The 20,103-nt window shown below is 46.3% G+C and overlaps 1 protein-coding gene across 4 annotated transcripts in view; it reads right to left on the bottom strand.

The window, feature by feature from the left end:
- NBEAL1 (neurobeachin like 1) overlaps positions 1-20,103 on the bottom strand; it is a 142,931-nt gene that overhangs the window by 26,382 nt on the left and 96,446 nt on the right. For all 4 annotated transcript variants that reach the window (XR_014007218.1, XM_081190962.1, XM_081190961.1 and 1 more), the window contains 12 exons: positions 19,516-19,644; positions 17,955-18,260; positions 16,769-16,918; positions 15,600-15,757; positions 13,188-13,312; positions 12,392-12,518; positions 10,847-10,995; positions 8,300-8,433; positions 7,465-7,566; positions 5,084-5,179; positions 4,843-4,967; positions 2,411-2,551 (listed from right to left, as the gene is read on the bottom strand). Coding sequence is in view for 3 of the 4 variants with exons in the window: in XM_081190962.1 (XP_081047088.1) it covers positions 2,411-2,551; positions 4,843-4,967; positions 5,084-5,179; positions 7,465-7,566; positions 8,300-8,433; positions 10,847-10,995; positions 12,392-12,518; positions 13,188-13,312; positions 15,600-15,757; positions 16,769-16,918; positions 17,955-18,260; positions 19,516-19,644 (1,742 nt within the window). In the remaining variant the exon portion in view is untranslated. The remainder of the gene's footprint in view (positions 1-2,410; positions 2,552-4,842; positions 4,968-5,083; positions 5,180-7,464; positions 7,567-8,299; positions 8,434-10,846; positions 10,996-12,391; positions 12,519-13,187; positions 13,313-15,599; positions 15,758-16,768; positions 16,919-17,954; positions 18,261-19,515; positions 19,645-20,103) is intronic.

The following is a 20,103-nucleotide window of genomic DNA, read 5'->3' as shown; positions in this document are numbered from 1 at the left end:
TGATTCTTGGTCAATCCACACCTCTGTATCCCTGTTCCATTTCTCTTTCTTCACAAGTCACGTACCCACTTAGACAGGCAGGCGTCCTGGGTCATCAAAGACAGTGGGCAGTTTCTTTGATGTAGCTTTTCTGATATGTTAATCTTAGGATGTTAATCTTAGGGCCAGGAAACAGATCTCACCTGAAGGTGATAATGATCGCTGTCTTCCTGGTCATCCTTCTTATCATGTATTTTGCTTGTTTATGACCTCAGGGGTTGCCAAATGCTCTCCTTTGTAGTTCTGTTCTTTGTTTACCCCAGAAATATGTGTGCTTAATTAGTTTTGGTAGTTTAATTTTGTCCCCACGTGGGGTTTGTTGAAATGCTCAGAAGAAATCTGATTGGTTCTTACGAACACTCTGTAAAAAGTTCTTTTGTGAATAAAACGACCTGGGCCGAGGGGTTGAGAGGCAGACATTATTGGACTTCCGGGTTGGCGCCATCGCCGAATGGCGGACTCCCTCCGAGCTCCGGAGGCAGTCTGCTCGGCAGGGCTGGGTCCTACCGCGCCGGCGATGCGGGGACCCTTAAAAACCACGGGCACGGAGCCCGTGGACATGGGGACTCGGCTGGCACCGCTAGCGCCCTCCTGACTCGTGAAGGAGCCTTTTTAAAGGCTTCAGATCGGGTGCCGGGGAGTGGCGTGGTGCTTTGAGTCCATTGCTTCCCCTGCCGAGCGCAGCCGCATGCCATTCGACGGAGAGCGCTGACTTCTTCCATTGGAAATTCGGACTATCAACAACAACCCGTGAGTAATTGGGAAACCGGGTACAAAAGGAGAAAAAAAGAAATTTTTTTTCGGATTCGGCACGAGCGGGGGTGATCTAAAAAGGAAGTCAGTCCCCCCCCCCCGATTGTAAACATTCTAAAACAAGGACTGGGTAACCAAGATCGAAAGAGAAGTTTATTGCTGACAAAAATCATTAATTCCACGATGGGAAATTACAAGAACTGTGCTGGAGGAGAAGAGTGGAGGGTGAGAGGGAAAATGCAACCCCCCCTGGGAACCGGGGCGATTCGTAGAGCCTGGCGAAGAGAGACGGAGACTTTGACAGCTGTCAAAGTAGCTGTCAAAGCCGGAGAATATAAAGAGGACTTTGTTACAAGGATTTTGCTGGCTAATTCTGCTACAATTTGACATAATATGGATATAAACTGTCGGAAAATAAGGAACAACAATTTGACTTTTGGATTAGAGGATACAAAGTTACTACAATCCCCCTAGAGGGGTTTCGGGACATTACAAGTGGTCGTACATGGAAAATCACTCTGGGATTCGCACAGGACTTATCTTCTGGGAAAGCTGCAAAACTGAAATAGTATTTTGTCTACAGAGGTGTTTACATTAAAAGGAGACAATAGAATTTTCTATTGAAGAAAGGAAGGGACTGGACGTAAGTTTTTGTTCCTGAACAACAAACCTCTGTAGAGATACCAGATCTCGGAATAAGAACGTTTTAGCAGCTGAACAAGACAAGAAACCTGAGAAAGTAAGGAACAAAAAGAACAAAGGACTAACTACGACACGGAAAGAACAATGGGAGGAGCAGCAAAGACCAAGGAAATTAAAGGCCTCTATTAGACTGGATTTTTGAAGTTAAACATCATTAAAATAAATAAATTAAAAGAAAACCGGCAAGGTGGAATGGGAAAAAATCTGGCCATGGACTTGAGACCTCCAGGCTGACAACATATAGACTGATGGACATGGGGAATTCAAACCGGGGAAGGGAGAGGGGAGTTTTGGAATCCAAAGGCTATGTAACCATCTTTTTGAACCTTCTTATATTTTTTATTTTCTATTTTTTTATATAACTTTTGTATATCATGTTATTTTGATTTGACATGTTTAAAAAAGGGAATTCGTGGAAGGAAATTGGGGTGGATCTTGGGGAAAAATCTTTTTTCTTTTTCTGTTAACGATGAGGGATGATGGTAAGATTGTATAATTTAAATTGGTTAATGGGTTAAACATATTAAGTTTTAAACTGGGAGTGAGAGCTTGTGGAACCAAATTAATGAAAGGGGAATATAATCGGGAGGGGGAGGAGGGAGTCTTAGAAAGAAGGTAACGAAAGTAAGGCTTTAAATATATTCTATCTTTTCTTTTCTGTTATATTTCTATATTATTGGAAACTCTAATAAATATGATTTTTTTTATTAAAAAAAAAGAGAGGCAGACATTATTATACGCACCTTTCCCAGAGTCTTGCTGGTTCAAGCCTCTGTGTGTATTCTTATTAATCAGAGTTCAATCCTTCCTTTACTTTGGGAACACCTCAATGTGCTCTCCAGAGAGAGGAGGGTTCATCCTTAACCGAGACAGCAAAGATAGAGATGTTTCCGACTGATTCATGTCATACTCCTACCTGCCACTCTGAAGCTGGATGTGCAATGTGGTGAAAGGCTCTACCCGGATGAGGTAATGCATGACTCCAGCTGCGTTGGAATAGTGAGTGCCGTAGTGGAACTTGTCGACAATTCCAAGAGGGTCTTCAAAGTTCTCATATCTTTAAAAGAGAGAGAGAGAGAGAGAATAGGGGTTCCATAGCTGAATTCTCTCACCAGTTAAATCAAATGCTGATTGCTGGTATATGAACATTTCAAGATTCCCACCCCCCCCCAACTAAGATGTTATTCTGTTACTGGTTAGCACCTGTGATATTAAAAACACTCTTCCTCCAAAAATGTTTGGGAAACGGCATTATCACAGGGTGTTGCAACTATGCTCACTTTAGAACACGGGGGGAAATACAGAGCAACACACATATTTTGGGGAGAGCAAGCATGCGGGTGGCGCTGTGGGTTAAACCACAGAGCTGTACGCCGGCTCCCTCGGCCAATAAAGCAAGATGAGCGCCGCAACCTCAGAGTCGGTCACGACTGGACCTAATGATCAGGGGTTCACCTTTACCTAAGATGAGCTAGTCAAACAGTGTGCAGATCAATTTAACTTGAGATTTACAGCAGGTTCTTCTGAAGCCATCGTTCAGGAGTCCTGAGGTATATATACCTGCCACATTCAGATGTAATGACAAACCATGGTTGGCACTTACTATGGTTTGTATGAAGGAAGCCAATTTGAAACTATGTGGTTAAGCAAAGCCAGTAGTAGCAAGAGCTTTCAAGATCACCTGGGGGTGGACTGAAATCCAAAGCATTTTGAATGATCTGAGAGGCCAGGTGCCTCCTCTACCGGCTCTACAATGCCACCTGCCAAGTTTCTGAAAAGTGCTGTGGGTTAAACCACAGAGCCTAGAACCTGCCGATCAGAAGGTCGATGGTTCGAATCCCCGCGACGGGGTGAGCTCCCGTTGCTCGGTCCCAGCTCCTGCCAACCTAGCAGTTCGAAAGCACGTCAAAGTGCAAGTAGATAAATAGGTACCACTCTGGCAGGAAGGTAAACGGCGTTTCCGTGCACTGCTCTGGTTCACCAGAAGCGGCTTAGTCCTGCTGGCCACATGACCCAGAAGCTGTACGCCGGCTCCCTTGGCCAATAAAGCGAGATGAGCGCCGCAACGCCAGAGTCGGCCATGACTGGACCTAATGGTCAGGGGTCCCTTTACCTTTACCTTACTATGGCTGTACACAGCACAAAGTCTCAATAATGAACCATGGTTATTTTCTTTACCATGGTTATACATCAATACAATCAATATGGTACCTTGGTTCCTGAACAGCTTAGCTCCCGAACGTCGCAAACCCAGAAGTGTTCCAGTTTGCAAATGTTTTTTGGAAGCCAAACATCCGTTTCGGCTGTCAGCATGGTTTCCAGGGCCAATCAGCCAATCAGAAGCCGCACCTTGGTTTGCGAACGCTTCAGAAGTCAAACGGACTCCACAACAGATTGAGTTCGGGAACCAAGGTACAGTGGTATCTCGGGTGCCGAACGCAATCCGTTCTGGAAGACTGTTCGACTTTCAAAACATTCGACAACCGAGGCGCAATGGCAGTCAGCAAATTCCATTGAGAAAATGGAGAAACACGTCTCAGAAGCCGCTAGACTTCCGAGGCACATTTGAAAACGGAAGCGTTCACTCCCGGGTTTTCGGTGTTCGGGTTCCGAATTATTCCAAGGTTCCACAGTATAGCTATTCTTGCTCCCCCCACCACCACTGCCCCGCCCATAGCTTCAAGTATTGCTTCCTTCCTTGCTGGTTTGGGCCATGTGTGTCTCAAAATCCTGTTAACAACTAAACTCGCATCTATTGATTCCCACCTAAGTTTACCGTATTTTTCGCTCTATTGGACGCAGTTTTCCCCCTCCAAAAATTGAGGGGAAATGTGTCTGCGTCCTATGGAGCGAATGCAGGCTTGTGCCATAGCCGCGCGCAACCCCTCCGGCAGGGAGAGGCTGCACGGGGCTATGGCTTCTTTAGCTCCACACAGCCTCTCCCAGTAGGGAGAGATTGCGCGGGGCTAAAGAGGAAGCCAAAGCAGTGAGTGGGATCCATCCCGCTGGCTGCCTTGGCTTGTTCCATAGCTGCGCGCAACCCCTCCGGCAGGGAGAGGCTGTGCGCAGCCTGTATGCTGCTCTTTGGGGCTGGGGGGGCAGATTTTTTTTATTGATTTCCTAGTCTAAAAACTAGGTGCTCCCTAGGGTCCAGTGCGTCCTATGGTGCGAAAAATACGGTAGCTTCCGTAAATTTCTTTACCACCATTTGAATCAACAGCATCATTGTCAGATGAAACATAGAATAGGAAGGTAAACATATTAAGAGCTCCCCCCCCCAAAAAAAAAACCCCAGTAAGAATGCAAATGCAACTAAATACTTTGGTCATTTTAAATGAAATACAGTACCTTTCCAGTACAGCCTTGGCGTTCTTTTCATTCGCCACGCCAATGGGCTTGGACAGATCCCGGAACACAGCCGGGTTATTGAGATCCAATTCTTCTGAAGTATAATCCTGTAGGACCCATGGAAACTTGAATGGGGAAGACAAACAGGTTTCAGATCTCACATCGCTTCTCCCCACAAATGTAAATACTGAATTCTAGTCTGAAAAGAAGACACTGGGAGCTGGATGGGGAGGAAACTTACTACAGGATATTGTGCAAGGTCATTATAGGTTCGTCCTGCCATTGTGTTTAATTGAATGAGGTAGTCAAAGTTGGATATCTCTCTGTTCACCCATTTCTACAAATAATGGAAAACAAAAAATCGAAGCTGTTAATGAGCATCACGGTTAGGCCACACATCTTGCCAGCATCTGAATGAACTAAACAACATATCTTCAGGTGACAAAATTAAGGGGGAAATTCAAGTTTACACGTTTATTTATTTTGGACTTTTATCCCGCCCTAACCCAATGGCTCAAAGTCTCTTAAAATTGTAAACAAAACCACAAGGCTTTGGTTGGAATTCCTTCCGGTTCTGCACCGCTACCGGCCATCTGGAGTAGGCATGTGTTACCACAGGCTTCCTCAAGAGAGACTACAATTGAGACTACAATTCCCATCATCCCTGACCACTGGTCCTGCTAGCTAGGGATCATGGGAGTTGCAGGCCAAAAACATCTGGAGAGCTGAGGTTGAGGAAGCCTGGGTTACCGTTTGACAGTGATGGCTTTCCTCGAGGGAACCCTGGGCATTCCTGGTTCTAGGAAGTCCATTAGGAATTTCTAGGAAAGAGACACCGGTCCACCTTAGAAGTGCTCAAAGAGCAGGCGTGCTGGTGGGTCCATATGACAAGTGATTAACCGATAAAGTTCATGTGCAAGCTTCCCTGTCGTGTTTATGGGCAGTGTGCAATGTGCATGCTGCATCCAAATCAGACATTTTGTGTCTGACGTAGCTAACCAAACATCAGCAGGATGGGGGAAAAACCCAGCCGTATCTGGAGATGGGAACTCCATCTTTTACACACCACAAATTAGGGCTTATTGTATTACACTTTGCCAACAGGTTTTCTTAACAGAGGGATCAGAAGGTGGAGTTTGCCTTTTGTATATTTGCCGTATTTTTCGCTCTATAGGACGCACTTTTTCCCCTCCAAAAATTAAGGGGAAATGTGTGTGCGTCCTATGGAGCGAATGCACGCTCCCTGGCTTCAGCGATAGCAACGCAAAGCCTCCGAAGCCTGGGCTCCTGAGGCTTTGCGTTGCTTTCGCTGAAGCCAGGAGAGTCTGGTCTTTGAGGCTGGTGGTGGGGGAAAGCAGCGCTTCCATATGACAGCGCTTCCCCCCACCGCCAGCCCCACAGGCTCGGGGGGCAGCAGGAAGGCGCGTGATGCCTTTGCGCTACTCCGCTACCTGGTTTTGAGGCTGGCGGTGGGGGAATTCCCCCACCTCTTAGAAAAGCCCGCAGGAGCCGTGCAGCCTTTAAAGAGCGTGCTACTCTTGGGGGCTTTTCCCCAAGGAGGGAAAAGGGACTGACTGGGTGAGTCAGTCCCTTCTCCCTCCTGTGGGCTTTTGTGGGAGATGGGGGAATTCCCCCACCTCCCACAATAGCAGGGAGAAGGTATGGGAGAAGCGCACAGCCTGTCCGCTGCTCCCAGAGCTGGGGGGGGGGGGAAACTAGGTGCACCCTATGGTCAGGTGTGCCCTATAGAGCAAAAAATACGATATTTTACGTATTTTTACAGCACATTGTGTTGGGAATCAAGCCTTTATCAGGAGAAACTGGCCACTCTCCAGGCACCCGGCTTGATCTCCGGTTGACCTCCCTGTCTGCATTCACCAGCAGGATACAGGCTAGGTCGCGATAGGCGATCCTTCTCAGCGTGAGAAGAACACCCCCCCCCCTCTTTCCTGCTCCCCTGGGCAGGGGAAAGAGATAGACAGAAACGTATTTACATGCCTTTATTTCTGTCTTTGCAGCGTTACAAAAATCATGACTGCTCTCTTCAAGCTCCAACAGCCGAGAGACAAACTCCTCCTGTACAGCTCATATTACACTCTGAGCTAATTCCGGTGCCCTCTGCACTGTGAATAGACTGTCCCTCTGTTTCCCACGGAACAGTCCCAAAATTCCCATTATGTTTTGCTTTCAAGCTACCAGCTCGCGGCCGCATTGCTTCTATATCATAACACATTGCAACTCAAAAGTAGTTTGCAAAAAGTATTATTATGTCAGCAGAGCAGACTACTGGGGATGTTGTATAAAGCAGGGATGAGGAACCTGTGACCTGCCAGCGGTTTGTTGGACTACAATTCCCATCAGCCCCCAAAGCACAGCCAGTGTTTGGGGCTTATGGGATCTGTAGTCCAGTGGCCAATGGAAGGCCACAGGTTCCCCATCCCTGATATGAAACAAAATGGTTGTTTTCCTGAGTTCTGAAGCTAGGAAATTACTGGGAGAGAGAACGGTTAGGTTCCGGGCTTTTTAAAAGGGCAGGAGGAAGCTACCCAGATTCTACCCTACTACAGAACAACAATTAAATATTAAAAAATTTCCAAGCCATTCCTGGCAACATCTTCTTACCTGGGTCAGTCCAGATGTTTTAAATAATTCTTGTGGAGATCTTGTCCCACTAATATTTGGAGAACACAGAGACAGAATTCGGCTGTACACTTTATTTCTTGCCTATAACAGAGTACAGTAGATTAATTAATCCAAGAAAATGCCAAATAAGCGTTCTGGAAAGAATGCAATTTTCCCCTTACTGTTTCCTCCCACCCCACACATGAATTTAATGACTGTTGAATCAAATATTATCCCTCCTGCTTTCTAGAAAATTAACTTTTTATGTCTACTCAATCCAACTCAGAGCAGATCCATTGAAATCATTGGACTAATTACTTGAGTCCATTGATTTCAATGGGTCCAGTCTGAATATGTCTAATGCTGAATATCACCCATTAATCTTCTACGTCTGGTTACACAATTGTCTTTTTCAAGGGCCAGTCCAATGAATTTGCTTTAGAAGCCTGCTTTTTCGCAGCCAATTTAACAGCTTAACAATGAAACCACGCCTTTGATTTCCCCTTTAGCACTTTATCAAAGAATTATGTACATCGCAAAAGTGATTCTCAAACATTCAGAGTAATAAAAAACAAGTTACACAAAAAGACAAATCTTTACTCTCTTATGCTACGATGGAATGCCGATTTCAGTAGGCTTATAGTTACTTTTTTTCAAAGAGCTGGATTTTTGTGATAAAAAGATTCTCTGGGCAAATCAACAAATAGTGCAGGATATCCTCAACCAGTCAGGAATGTTTACATTGTACAGGTGAGTTGACCCTGTTCATCTTTTTACCAAGCGGCAACTGCCAGAGGTCACCTGGTTACGAATTTCACCCTTTAAGAAGACATACCTCCTTTTTAAAGTTCAGGAAGTAATTGGTCTGGTCAACGAAGAAGATCTCCAGAGCTGACCTCCTCAAGTTATAGCGACGCAAATGAATCTCTCGAATCTGAGAAAGAGGCCATTTGAAATCAAAACCTATACCTGGAAAGAAGAGATGGTCATTGTGAAATATGTTGAACGGGCATATAACTTATTGTCCCAGTACGTTTCCGAGCACAATTCAAAGTGTTGGTGGTGACGTGACCTTTAAAGCCCTAAACGGCCTCAGCACAGTATACCTGAAGGAGCGTCTCCACCCCCATCGTTCTGCCCGGACACTGAGGTCCAGCTCCGAGGGCCTTCTGGTGGTTCCCTCCCTGTGAGAAGTGAGGTTACAGGGAACCAGGCAGAGGGGCTTCTCAGTACTGGCGCCTGTCCTGTGGAACGCCCTCCCATCAGATGTCAAGGAAATAAACAACTACCTGACGTTTAGAAGACATCTGAAGGCAGCCCTGTTTAGGGAAGTTTTTAATGACTGATGTCTTAATGTATTTTAATTTTTTTGTTGGAAGCAGCCCAGAGTGGCTCGGGAAACCCAGCTGGATGGGTGGGGTATAAATAATAAATTACAGTGGTACCTTGGTTTACGGCCATAATCCGTTCCGGAGGTCTGTTTGTAAACCGAAACAGGTTGTAACCCAAGGCGTGCTTTCACCAATGGGGCATCCAAAAAAAAGGGGTCGTAATAAAAAAATATATGTTTGTAAACCAAAAAAAATTGTTTGTAATCCAAAAAAACCCCAAGACAGGTCGTAATCCAAAAAAAAATTGCAAACTGGGGTGCGCACTTCCGGGTTTGAATCGGTCGTAATCCAAAATGGTTGTAAACTAGGCTGCTCACAAACCAAGGTACCTCTATTGTATTATTATTATTATTATTATTATTATGTGAAGCCAAAGCAGCAAGGTTCGGTAAAACGCTTCAACAACGTTAAGCTTGCACACGCGCATACCCATCTTGCCTACATAGGAACATTGTCTTGGGTATCTGTAGATTTGCACATGTGACATGTACAAGTTTAATGGCACACCTCCAAGTCCCAGGCCCTGTAACAGCATAACATTTCCTTACAGTGCTCCTGTCTTCGAGCAGCGCAAGAAACTAAACCTTCTTGGGGAAATCAAACACACATGAGGAAATGCCATGTGGGGAATATTTCGTATTGACACAGTTCAAGAAACTGCACAATTGCCATGCTTTTTACAGGAGCAGCTCTCATCGCTTCATAACCTAACGTAAGGCTTGGCAATCACCCGTATTTACCCCCTATGCAATGCAAATCTGCAGCCTGATTTCATCTGTACCAAATCCTAAGCTGACAAGTGTTATGGCTATCGGGGTGGTTGCTTGAGAGCAATCAGGCAAGATGCCTCACTGGATTTTTCAAAAACTTTATTATTGGTGCTAAAACCTTTACAAGGGACGCGCGTGGCGCTGTGGGTTAAACTACAGAGCCTAGGCCTTGGAGATCAGAAGGTTGGCGGTTCGAATCCCCGCAACGGGGTGGGCTCCCGTTGCTCAGTCCCTGCTCCTGCCAACCTAGCAGTTCGAAAGCACGTCAAAGTGCAAGTAGATAAATAGGTACCGCTCTGGTGGGAAGGTAAACGGTATTTCCGTGCGCTGCTCTGGTTTGCCAGAAGCGGCTTAGTCATGCTGGCCACATGACCCGGAAGCTGTACGCCGGTTCCCTCGGCCAATAAAGCGTGATGAGTGCCGCAACCCCAGAGACGGCCATGACTGGACCTAATGGTCAGGGGCCCCTTTACCTTTACCTTAAAACCTTTACAATGCAGAACGCCTCTGTTCCATGTCTTGCTCACTCACTAGCAGAATCTGAGAGTGGGCGGTCCTTAAACTTTCCCCAGCAGAGTAGTTTCTTGACGCCCAGCCTACGCCTCCCCTCTCTGCGCGGAAGCCTACTGCGCAAGAAAGGCTTGGGTAAAGGGGGACCTCTCTCCTCCCAGCTTTGCTCAGGCAAGGTGTCCTGGCACTGCCTTGCATCCTCCGAGCCCTGCATCTCCTCCCCACTAGAGGCGTGGCTTCCTTCCTCCACTGAGGAAGTGCTGCTTCCCACGATCTTTGGGGGCTCTCTGTAATCCATCTGTCTTCCCCCCCCCTCACCCCTGAGCCGATGGCAGTTCCCTGACAACAAGCTTTTATCCCCCCCCCCCAAACAGAACTACCGTGCTTTTCATTCTATAAGACGCACCAGACCACAAGACGCACCTAGTTTTTGGAGGAGGAAAACAAGAAAAAAAATACTCTGAATCTCAGAAGCCAGAACAGCAAGAGGGATTGCTGCGCAGTGAAAGCAGCAATCCCTCTTGCTGTTCTGGCTTCTGGGATAGCTGCGCAACCTGCATTCGCTCCATAAGACGCACACACATTTCCCCTTACTTTTTAGGAGGGAAAAAGTGAGTCTTATAGAGCAAAAAATACGGTAATTCCAAAGTTAAAATGCATACAGCAAAACGGTCCACACAATGCTCGCTGTTGTTACATTGCAGGCCTCACCTTCCTCTTTTTCAATGCTGCCATCGTAGAAGTAAATGTGCTGTGTAGTGACCTCCAGCCTGCCGGGGATGACATTAATGATTGTAATAAGTTCGCAGTCTTCAGAGAGGACAAGTTTTTCTTTCTGGCTCTGCTCCTCTTTTTCATCCCTGCAGCAGGAACACCAAAATGACAGGCTAGAATCAACGGGGAGCTCCAGAAGATGCAACTCTTTATTCCCCCTACCCATAGCTCTCTTTGCGCTCTCGCCTAACAATATTTTGAATGGCAGTTTTATCATGCATAAAATAATCTTTAAAACGCTGGACTGATCAGCTTAAAGTCACATTTTTAATTACAACAACAACAACACAGAGTGGACCTTTTTATTTACAATGCAACTGGGCAGAAGAGACCCAACCATTCTTTTCTGGAGAGACATTTGGTCTGGCATCCAAAAGACCTGCAAAATTAGTTCCGCTCAACCTCTGGGTTTCTGCTTCTTGAAATAATAATAATAATAATAATAATAATAATAATAATAATAATAATAATAATAATAATTTTTATTTATATCCCGCCCTCCCCAGCCAAAGCCGGGCTCAGGGCGGCTAACAACAATAAAATAGTACAACATTCTAAAATCATTTCATTATAAAATTAATTCAAATCAAATTGATGGCAACCGTTAGGCTAAAGTTCTGTGAAGATTGCCAAAGGAGGGAGTCAGGCTGTGCCCTGACCAAAGGCCTGGTGGAACAGCTCAGTCTCAAGGGCAGCCCCACGTAGAGCAAGTTACAATAATCCAGTCTGGAGGTGACTGCCGCATGGATCACAGTGGCTAGGTCAGGGCGAGAGAGATAAGGAGCCAACTGCTTAGCTTGGCGGAGATGGAAAAATGCCGCCTTTGTTATAGCTGCAATCTATGTGCCTCCATGGAAAGGGAGGTGTCGAAGATTACACTCACTCTTAACAGACGGTGCTGGCACTAATTGCGCCCCCGCAAGAGATGGGAGTTGCCCCCCCCCCAATCCCATATCGTCCCGCCCCAGCCAGAGGACCTCTGTCTTCGAAGGATTTAACTTCAACCGGCTCCCACGTAACCATCCAGCCACAGCTTCCAAACATCTGGTCAGTGTGTCTGGGGCCGAGTCAGGATGGCCATCTATCAACAGATAGAGTTGGGTGTCATCGGCATACTGATGGCAACCCAGCCCAAAACTCCGGACAAGCTGGGCGAGGGGGCGCATAAAGATGTTAAAAAGCATCAGGGAGAGTATCGCACCCTGAGGCACTCCACACACCAAGGAGTGGCGCGATGACAATTCCCCCCCAAGCGCCACCCTCTGTCCCAGACCAGAGAGAAACGAGCGCAGTTTCCTTGTGCCCACGTGTAAAATAACTTCTGAAAACAGAGGGGACCTGGAGCGGGGGAGTGTCTGTGACAATGGCATGGCCATCTGCTACTCAAATCAAATTTATATTGGAAATCCTACTGCGCCCTTGGGCAAGAACAAAGCAGCTCTTTAGATTCCAGCCCTGGGATCACCAGGCTTTGCGACATACATGCTTGTATTAGATGCTGGATCTTCATCTGGTAGTTCAAGTATATCATCCTCCATATCGCTGACTTTCACTTGCTTCACAGCCTCCAGAAGCAAAGCCTCGCTCGATGGCGGTGCCTGCTGGACTCCTTTGTAGATAAAGCGAGATTTTACAAAGTTAGCTGCATTCTGCTAGACTTATATCGCTGAAGGAAGTTAACCACACGAAAGTCCTATTAAATCACATGGCTTCTGTTCATATTATACTGTTATAATCATTGCAAGGGATGCGGGGGGGGGGGCGACAAACTGATTTGCACAGACGTATTTTAGACTACATAGTTTCCTGAAGTCAAAGGGGCGGGGGGAGAGATCAGAGACGAATCAGACTATTTTAAGATTTTAAAAAATCGAGTTTATAAAACACACTAAACAAAATTGATGAACTATGCTGAGATGGCAAAACTTACAGGGAGAATCAGAAATCAGGAAGAGGAAGTCTTTAATAAAGAATGGGGAAGGTTTCTAATTTATTTGAAAAGCTATTGTAAACAATTGCATACATTGGTAGGATTGACAGAAAACTTGTAGTAAAAATTTGAACTATGGACTGACAAAGGATTTATAAGAATAGAATTATGAAAGAGATGCAGAGGGGGTAATCATTACATTAAGATTTGGGGGACGGAGGGGGAGTCAGAAGGGATTATATGTTTATGTATTTGATTCATTTGTTTATGTAAAAGAGAAAATGCAAAAATATGTAAAAGAGAAAATGCAAAAATAAAATTTATTCAAAAAAAGGTATTAGATCTCACCTAGATTATCCCTTAGGGCACTGGCCTCCTGATGAGAGTTGAAATTGTAATTTTGTACCAACTTTAGCCTCATCCGTGAGTAATTTTCCACATTTGAAAGTTTCCAGTGAATACGATTTAGCTTCCTGGCGAAAGGAATATACCCAAAATAATTTGACATGCATCAGACACAGAACTTAACTGCTACAAGAGTTTCCAACAAAAATAAACAAGAAAGAAAAAGCTTTAAACCACAGACAAACATTGCTGCAGGTGGATTTCAAAATTCACAAACAAGCTGCAGCCCCTTAAGGCCCTGAGCAATGGTTTGTCGACAGTTGTGGAAGACCTGCTTCTCCATGGTGGGATTCCCCCAAAGGTAATCTACTCCAGTCCCCAGCTGTGTTGAAGAACTCCCTAGCATTTGGGGCAGAGAAGTCTTTGATAAGCATCATTTTTGGCTTGTATTCTTCCAGGGAAGGTAGGATTCTCTAGGGTGGCTAATTTGTGGACCCCAAGATGTTGTTAAACTACAACATATTCTACTTGACCAAGCAGGCTGGGGGCGATGGGAATTGGAGATCAACTGCATTTGGAAGGTCACAGGTTACCATATTTTTCACTCTATAGGACGCACCCGACCACAGCAGAGATGAAATGCTTGTAAATAATGAAATATAGCATATTGCATAAACCGTCTGCTGACTGCAAGCACCGTATTTTTCGCTCTATAGGACGCACCCGACCATAAGATGCACCTTGTTTTAGAGGGGAAGAACAAGAAAAAAAATTCTCCCCCTCTCTGCTCAGCGCCCCTTCAGCGAAGCGGCAGGAGAAACGGAGCCCCTTCCATTTCTCCTCCCGTTTGGCTGAAGGGGCGCTGCGCAGCTTTCCCTCTCTGCTGAAGCCAGGAGAGTCTTGCTCTCCCAGCTTCAGCAAAAGGAACCCGAAGCCTCCGGAGCACAGCGGAACCTCCTGCTGTGCTCCGGAGGCTTCAGTGCTCACCGACCCCTCTCGCTCTCCAGGCTTCAGCGAAAGCAATGCGAAGCCTCCGGAGCGCGGAGGGAGCGCTCCCTCTGCGCTTCGGAGGCTTCGCGTTGCTATCGCTGAAGCCAAGGAGCCTGCATTTGCTCCATAGGACACACACACATTTCCCCTTAATATTTGGAGGGGAAAAAGTGCGTCCTATAGAACGAAAAATACGGTAATCTGTCCTCGATTAGACAAAACACATTAAAAAAAACCCTTAGACCCAAACGTTGACAAGCATGGCCATATGTTAGAAGAGGCCATCCCCTGTCCCCATTTTCCCGGCAAGATCTTGTATTGATCCATCAAAGCCCTAGGTTCCACAATATGTTGAAAGTACCAGAATGGTCATGGGGCTTTGCATAACTGAACTGTGAAAAGGATTAACTAGGGAGGAAAATCATAAAGCTCAGGGGTGAGTGAATGTGTGCGCAGGAACGTGTGCATCAGAAATTATTTGCTGGGAAATGAGCCACACGCCAAAGCTTTACATGGTGTGACGTTAACATATGAGAGTGCTGGAGGTGAAATAGTTAAACAGGTTACCCAATCAGAACCCAGGGGGGTGGAGTCAGAGGGACTATAAAACCAGCTCTGGGAGAGGCAAAGGGAGGAGTTCGTTGGGAGGTTGGTTGGAGTGGGAGTAAATTGGGATAGAGTTTGTGGGTAGGTTGAGTTAGTGTAGTGAAATAAGCTGAGTCAGGAATAGTTAGGGGCTAGGAAGACAAGTACCGTATTTTTTGCTCTATAAGACTCACTTTTTCCCTCCTAAAAAGTAAGGGGAAATGTGTGTGCGTCTTATGGAGCGAATGCAGGCTGCGCAGCTATCCCAGAAGCCAGAACAGCAAGAGGGATTGCTGCTTTCACTGCGCAGCGATCCCTCTTGCTGTTCTGGCTTCTGAGATTCAGAATATTTTTCTTTCTTGTTTTCTTCCTCCAAATACTAGGTGCGTCTTATGGTCTGGTGTGTCTTATAGAGTGAAAAATACGGTAAATATCTGAGAGGTGGTTTAGTGAGTGAGAGTAGGTAACAGAAGTTATAGGTCTGGATAGGCAGCCCATGATTGTAATTGACCGATACCATTTATGAAACCACACACTTGTTAAACTGCAATAAATAAACAAAAGTTTATGTTCCAATTTAACCCTGACTGGACTCCGTATTGTACCAGGTAGGGCCTGGGTGGTGGCAGCAATAAATAAAGTGGTGGCACAGGGATCAAGAGACGGTGAAACGTCTGGGGACCCTGTGTGATCGCCACACATGGGTAGTCCGAACCTTAATGTACAAGACACATAGGATCAAAAGAATATTTAGCTAACCAGCTTGGTAGGGAAGAGTCGTTCCAAAGAGATTCAAAATGCTACCTGAAGGAGCAAGAGAAAATGGAACCCTCCACCTACCTTTCAGCCCAGGGTCCCTGCTCACTCGTGAGGTACAGTTTGGCAGCTCTCCACTGTCGGAGAGTTGCCGTGTGCTGATTGTTCAGCTGCTTCAACATGCTGTTGTAACGCAGATTTTCCTGCCTTGCCCGTCGGTTGAATGGCTCCACGAAAAACTCCTGGAGGTGAGAAAGTTGAAACATTTAAATGCAGTCGTACCTTGGCAGTCGAACAGAACCCGTTCCGGAAGTCCGTTCGACTTCCAAAATGTTCGGAAACCAAGGCGCGGCTTCTGATTGGCTGCAGGAAGCTCCAGCAGCGAATCAGAAGCTGTGGAAGCTCCATCACACGTTCGGGTTCCAAAAGAACGTTCGCAAACTGGAACAATCACTTCCGGGTTTGCGGAGTTCGGGAACCAAAATGTCCGAGTTCCAGGGTGTTCAGGATCCAAGTTGCGACTGTAAATGCTAGAGGGGTTGTCAAAGGACATGGAAACATCTATACAAGGGGCTGTTTTAATACTCTCCAAAACAACAAAAGGCAAAGCAGAAGAAAATAATTCCGTTGAGTCGTCCTCCAAATAAAGACTCCCAAGGCTGGAAAAGAGATCCAGTTGATTTCACGGATCTGCCACCAGCCTTGAGGTGTCTTCAGCAAGCCTTGGTGCCAAAGATTAGGGCAGCCTTCTCCCAACCTTGTGCCCTCCAGATGTTTTGAACTACCGTATTTTTGCTCTATAAGACTCACTTTTTCCCTCCTAAAAAGTAAGGGGAAATGTGTGTGCGTCTTATGGAGTGAATGCAGGCTGCACAGCTATCCCAGAAGCCAGAACAGCAAGAGGGATTGCTGCTTTCGCTTTTTGCTGTTCTGGCTTCTGGGATTCAGAATATTTTTTCCCTTGTTTTCCTCCTCCAAAAACTAGGTGTGTCTTATGGTCTGGTGAGTCTTATAAAGCGAAAAATACGGTATATCCCCCCCAGTCCCAGTCAGAACAGCCAGAGAGGAAGGGAGGTGCGGTCAACTAGCTTGTAAGTCCAGCAACATCTAGAGGGCACCAGGTTGACTACCCATGAGAGGTTTTTTTGCCACCCTCAACCTTGGACCAAATTGGGATCTTCCTGGCTAGGCAATGATGCCATAGGAAGAGCTCTTGCGGTGTCTGCTCTGCTTGGGAAGGAATGAACGGTCACCTGGAATTTGAGCTTGCTTTCTCCTCGCTCCCGCTCTCGTTTGTGGATGTTGACCATTAGCTCCTCGTAACAATCCTTCCAAAATACTGCCATGCGCTCGTGGCCGTCGCTGAAAGTGCTGAGTTCGTACTGTTTCATGTGTGGAATGATCTGGTGCACAAAAGGTTAAGAGGGTTATAGTGAACACGCCTCCTCTCTCCTGTGCAGGAGTGTGGCGTTTGACTCCTAGGTGGGTCATAAGGAAAGGGTTAAATGAGTGTGATGTGATTGGCCAGTGGGAATGCAAGGGAGGAGTAAAAGTTAGAGTGGGAGGTTTTGAAAGTCAGTTGAGGTTTGGGAGGTGAAGAAGGAAGAGGGAGGATTAGGTGTGGGTTGGTAGAGTTGTATTGTGAGAGAGTGAGAGGAATTGTTAGGTGGAGTCATGTAGGGATATCGCAGGGAGTGGGGGGTGGGGTCCGGAAGGAGCACACTCCCCACCAGCAGGCAGCCACGTCTGCCTGCATGCGTGACCTTGGGGTGCAGGGAAACACCCCCCCCCCCGACAAGCCACAGCTTTCTGGTACATCGTTCCACCTATGTCTGACCTTTTGCAGTCTCAGAAGTCAGCAGTGTCCTGTCTGTAACCTTTTCCCTTAGAGACCTTTTGTCTCCTACGTCATACACTGTGCAAGGGGAAAATGACGCTGTGGAACAGGTGCCAAAATAGCTTTGTACCACCCCACAATCTCGGGACGGAAGGTGTGTAAAGGTCACAGCCCAAAATGTATTTGCCTGGCTTGCATATTTGTCTCAATAAAAGGAGGCTCCACAGGAATGGTGGTAGCTCGCTTCAGACCACCTGTGCGCAGCTCACATAATGATCAACACCTGTCTTGGGCCTTCACTTCAGAGTCAGACAGATAGTTGGGGATAATCAATTTGAAGTTGTTAGGAACTAAGATTAAGAAATCTTAGGCAAGAAAAGTTAACTGAAACCATAAGCTTGTTCCTGCATTTAAAAATAAACTTGATTATTTGTTAATGTTAACAACTGGCTGGACTCCGTGTGTCCACGGGGTGGTGGCAGCGAAGAAAGCAACCGCAGTGGTGGCACAGGGTCAACAGACCGTGAAACGTCTGGGGGCCCTGTGTGATCGCCACAAGGAGAAAGAAAAAACGACGGCCGAAGGAGGGCCTTGTGACTTACAAATTTAGCAATATAAGTCTGCCATTCCTCCGTGTTGCAATAGTCCTGGAAGTCCTCGAAAAAGGAAGGGCTCCCGTTCGTCGAAGGCAGGGAGGGCAAGTGCAAGCCCATGAAGAGAAGCTCGTATATTTTGGAAACCAGCGTTCGGACGAGAGGGATAAGGAAGGAGTAGGTCTCTGTCTTTTCCTTGATCGATCGGCTCAGAATGCCTTCCAGCCTTCCCAGGAGGTAGCAGGACTCCAGTTGGTTGTCCAGCACTTTGGTCTGAAGGAGGGTGTTTAGCTTGGCTGCAGCCATTGCGCAAACCTGAGGGGGGAGGCAGAGAGGGGGCAACCACATCAGCCAACGTGTCCCCCAATTTCCCCAAAGCGATTTCGTTCCTTTGTAGAGAACAGCAAACTGTCGTTTGAGCCAAAACGACAAAGAGAAACTTCTTGTTGCAGAAGAAGAAATGAAAAAGAAAGGGGAGTTCGAGGCTCACAATGGCCTATTCTCATCACAATAAACTCACTTGTATTCTCCTACCCACTTTAAATCTAATACTCTTTTTTTATAAATAATTTTGATTTTACCAGTATAAAATTATAACAATACAACTATACACATCCACATTTAAAGATTCATCTGAATCTCTGGACCTCCCACCTTCTCCTCCATGGGTCCAATTGTTAACCTTTTCTACTGCATATTTTTCAATAGTCCCAATTTTATATAACACCATTATCTCCCTAATACTTGCTACATTATAAGTGTTTTTGAAATCCTGCTAACGTTTTCATCTGTTTGCAGTGGTCTCCAAGATAAATTATACATTTTTCGCATTCTTTGTTCAAGTTTTGGTAGTCTTTGGTTTCGGAGCCTTCCGGACAGTTTTGCCATTTCGGCACAATCCAACGGTTTAATAAAGTCCCAACCAGAGAAGAATGGCAAATTAAATCTAATTCTCAACACGCTATACAGACCATAGCTGTCAACTTACAGATTTGAAAATAAGGGACCAGCAGCCTCGAAAATAAGGGATCAGCAGCCAAAATAAGGGATTTTCCTAGCACAGGTATGTTCGGCTTCTGAGCCCCTCCGAGCCAAAGGCAGAAAGCCCAGCCAGCAGCCAAACGAAGCCTCAAGCGGTGGTTCCCACAGCACAGCAACCCAGCAAAGGGGATGCAGCAAGGAAAATCACCGTCACCTCTCCGCTGGGAAGCGCTGAGCAAAGGGGAGTCCCCAGGCAACGCGGCCGATTTGATCAGCACAAGGCATGCAAGCTCCACCCCCCAGTCGTTCTTAAGACTCCTTATTGGGTGAGCAACACAGCCAAGCAACCCAGTTGGAGCCTCCCTCCCCCCTGGCCGGCAGGGAGGGAGGGAGAGGAGCTGCTTCCTTTGAAACCCGGGAAATTTAAGGGACATCATCAATAAGGGACAGCAGCGGGACACGGCGCCGGGATAAGGGACTTTCCCGCCAAATAAGGGACTGTTGACAGCTATGATACAGACCCTGGATGTTGCTAGCACTATTCCGCATTGCAGCAGCTGCACGCTGTACAATACACACGACAACAAACCTGCAAATTATCCTGTCCAATGAATCCAAGCAGCATCTGGACTTGCACTTGGTAGAACTTCACATACTCTGGGCCAGAAGAGTACCAGACGGACAAGGTATCCATGAGAGTCACCAACTCTTCTAAGAGCTACGAGAAACACCATTCCAAAATCACAGGGGAAGGAGAAGACACGTTATGGTGTTTTTTGTTGTTTTTTAAAAAAGCATTTAAGCAGAGGAACAGAGATACATATATTGTACCTATGGGACCACCTCTCCCGGTATGCCCCACGGAGAGCCTCAAAGTCCATAAATGGCAACAGCCTAGTGGTCCCGGGCCCTAAGGAAGTTAGATTAGCCTCAACCAGAGCCAGGGCCTTCTCAACACTGGCTCCGGCCTGGTGGAACGCTCTGTCTCATGAGACCAGGGCCCTGCAGGATCTGATCTCTTTCCGCAGGGCCTGTAAGACAGAGTTGTTCCGCCTGGCCTTTGGCTTGGTGCCTATTTGATTCCCTCCCCCTCTTTCTTTTTCCTTTCTCCTCCTGTGAAGAGACTGCATCCTAATGTTTTAATGTTTTATCTTAATCTTTTAAATTGTATTTTAAT

Source organism: Podarcis bocagei (assembly GCF_964188305.1).
Source record: "Podarcis bocagei genome assembly, chromosome: 1".
Classification (NCBI taxonomy): Eukaryota; Metazoa; Chordata; class Lepidosauria; order Squamata; family Lacertidae; genus Podarcis; species Podarcis bocagei.
Note: the sequence above shows the minus strand (reverse complement) of the source record. Positions and strands in the feature narration are given on the sequence as shown.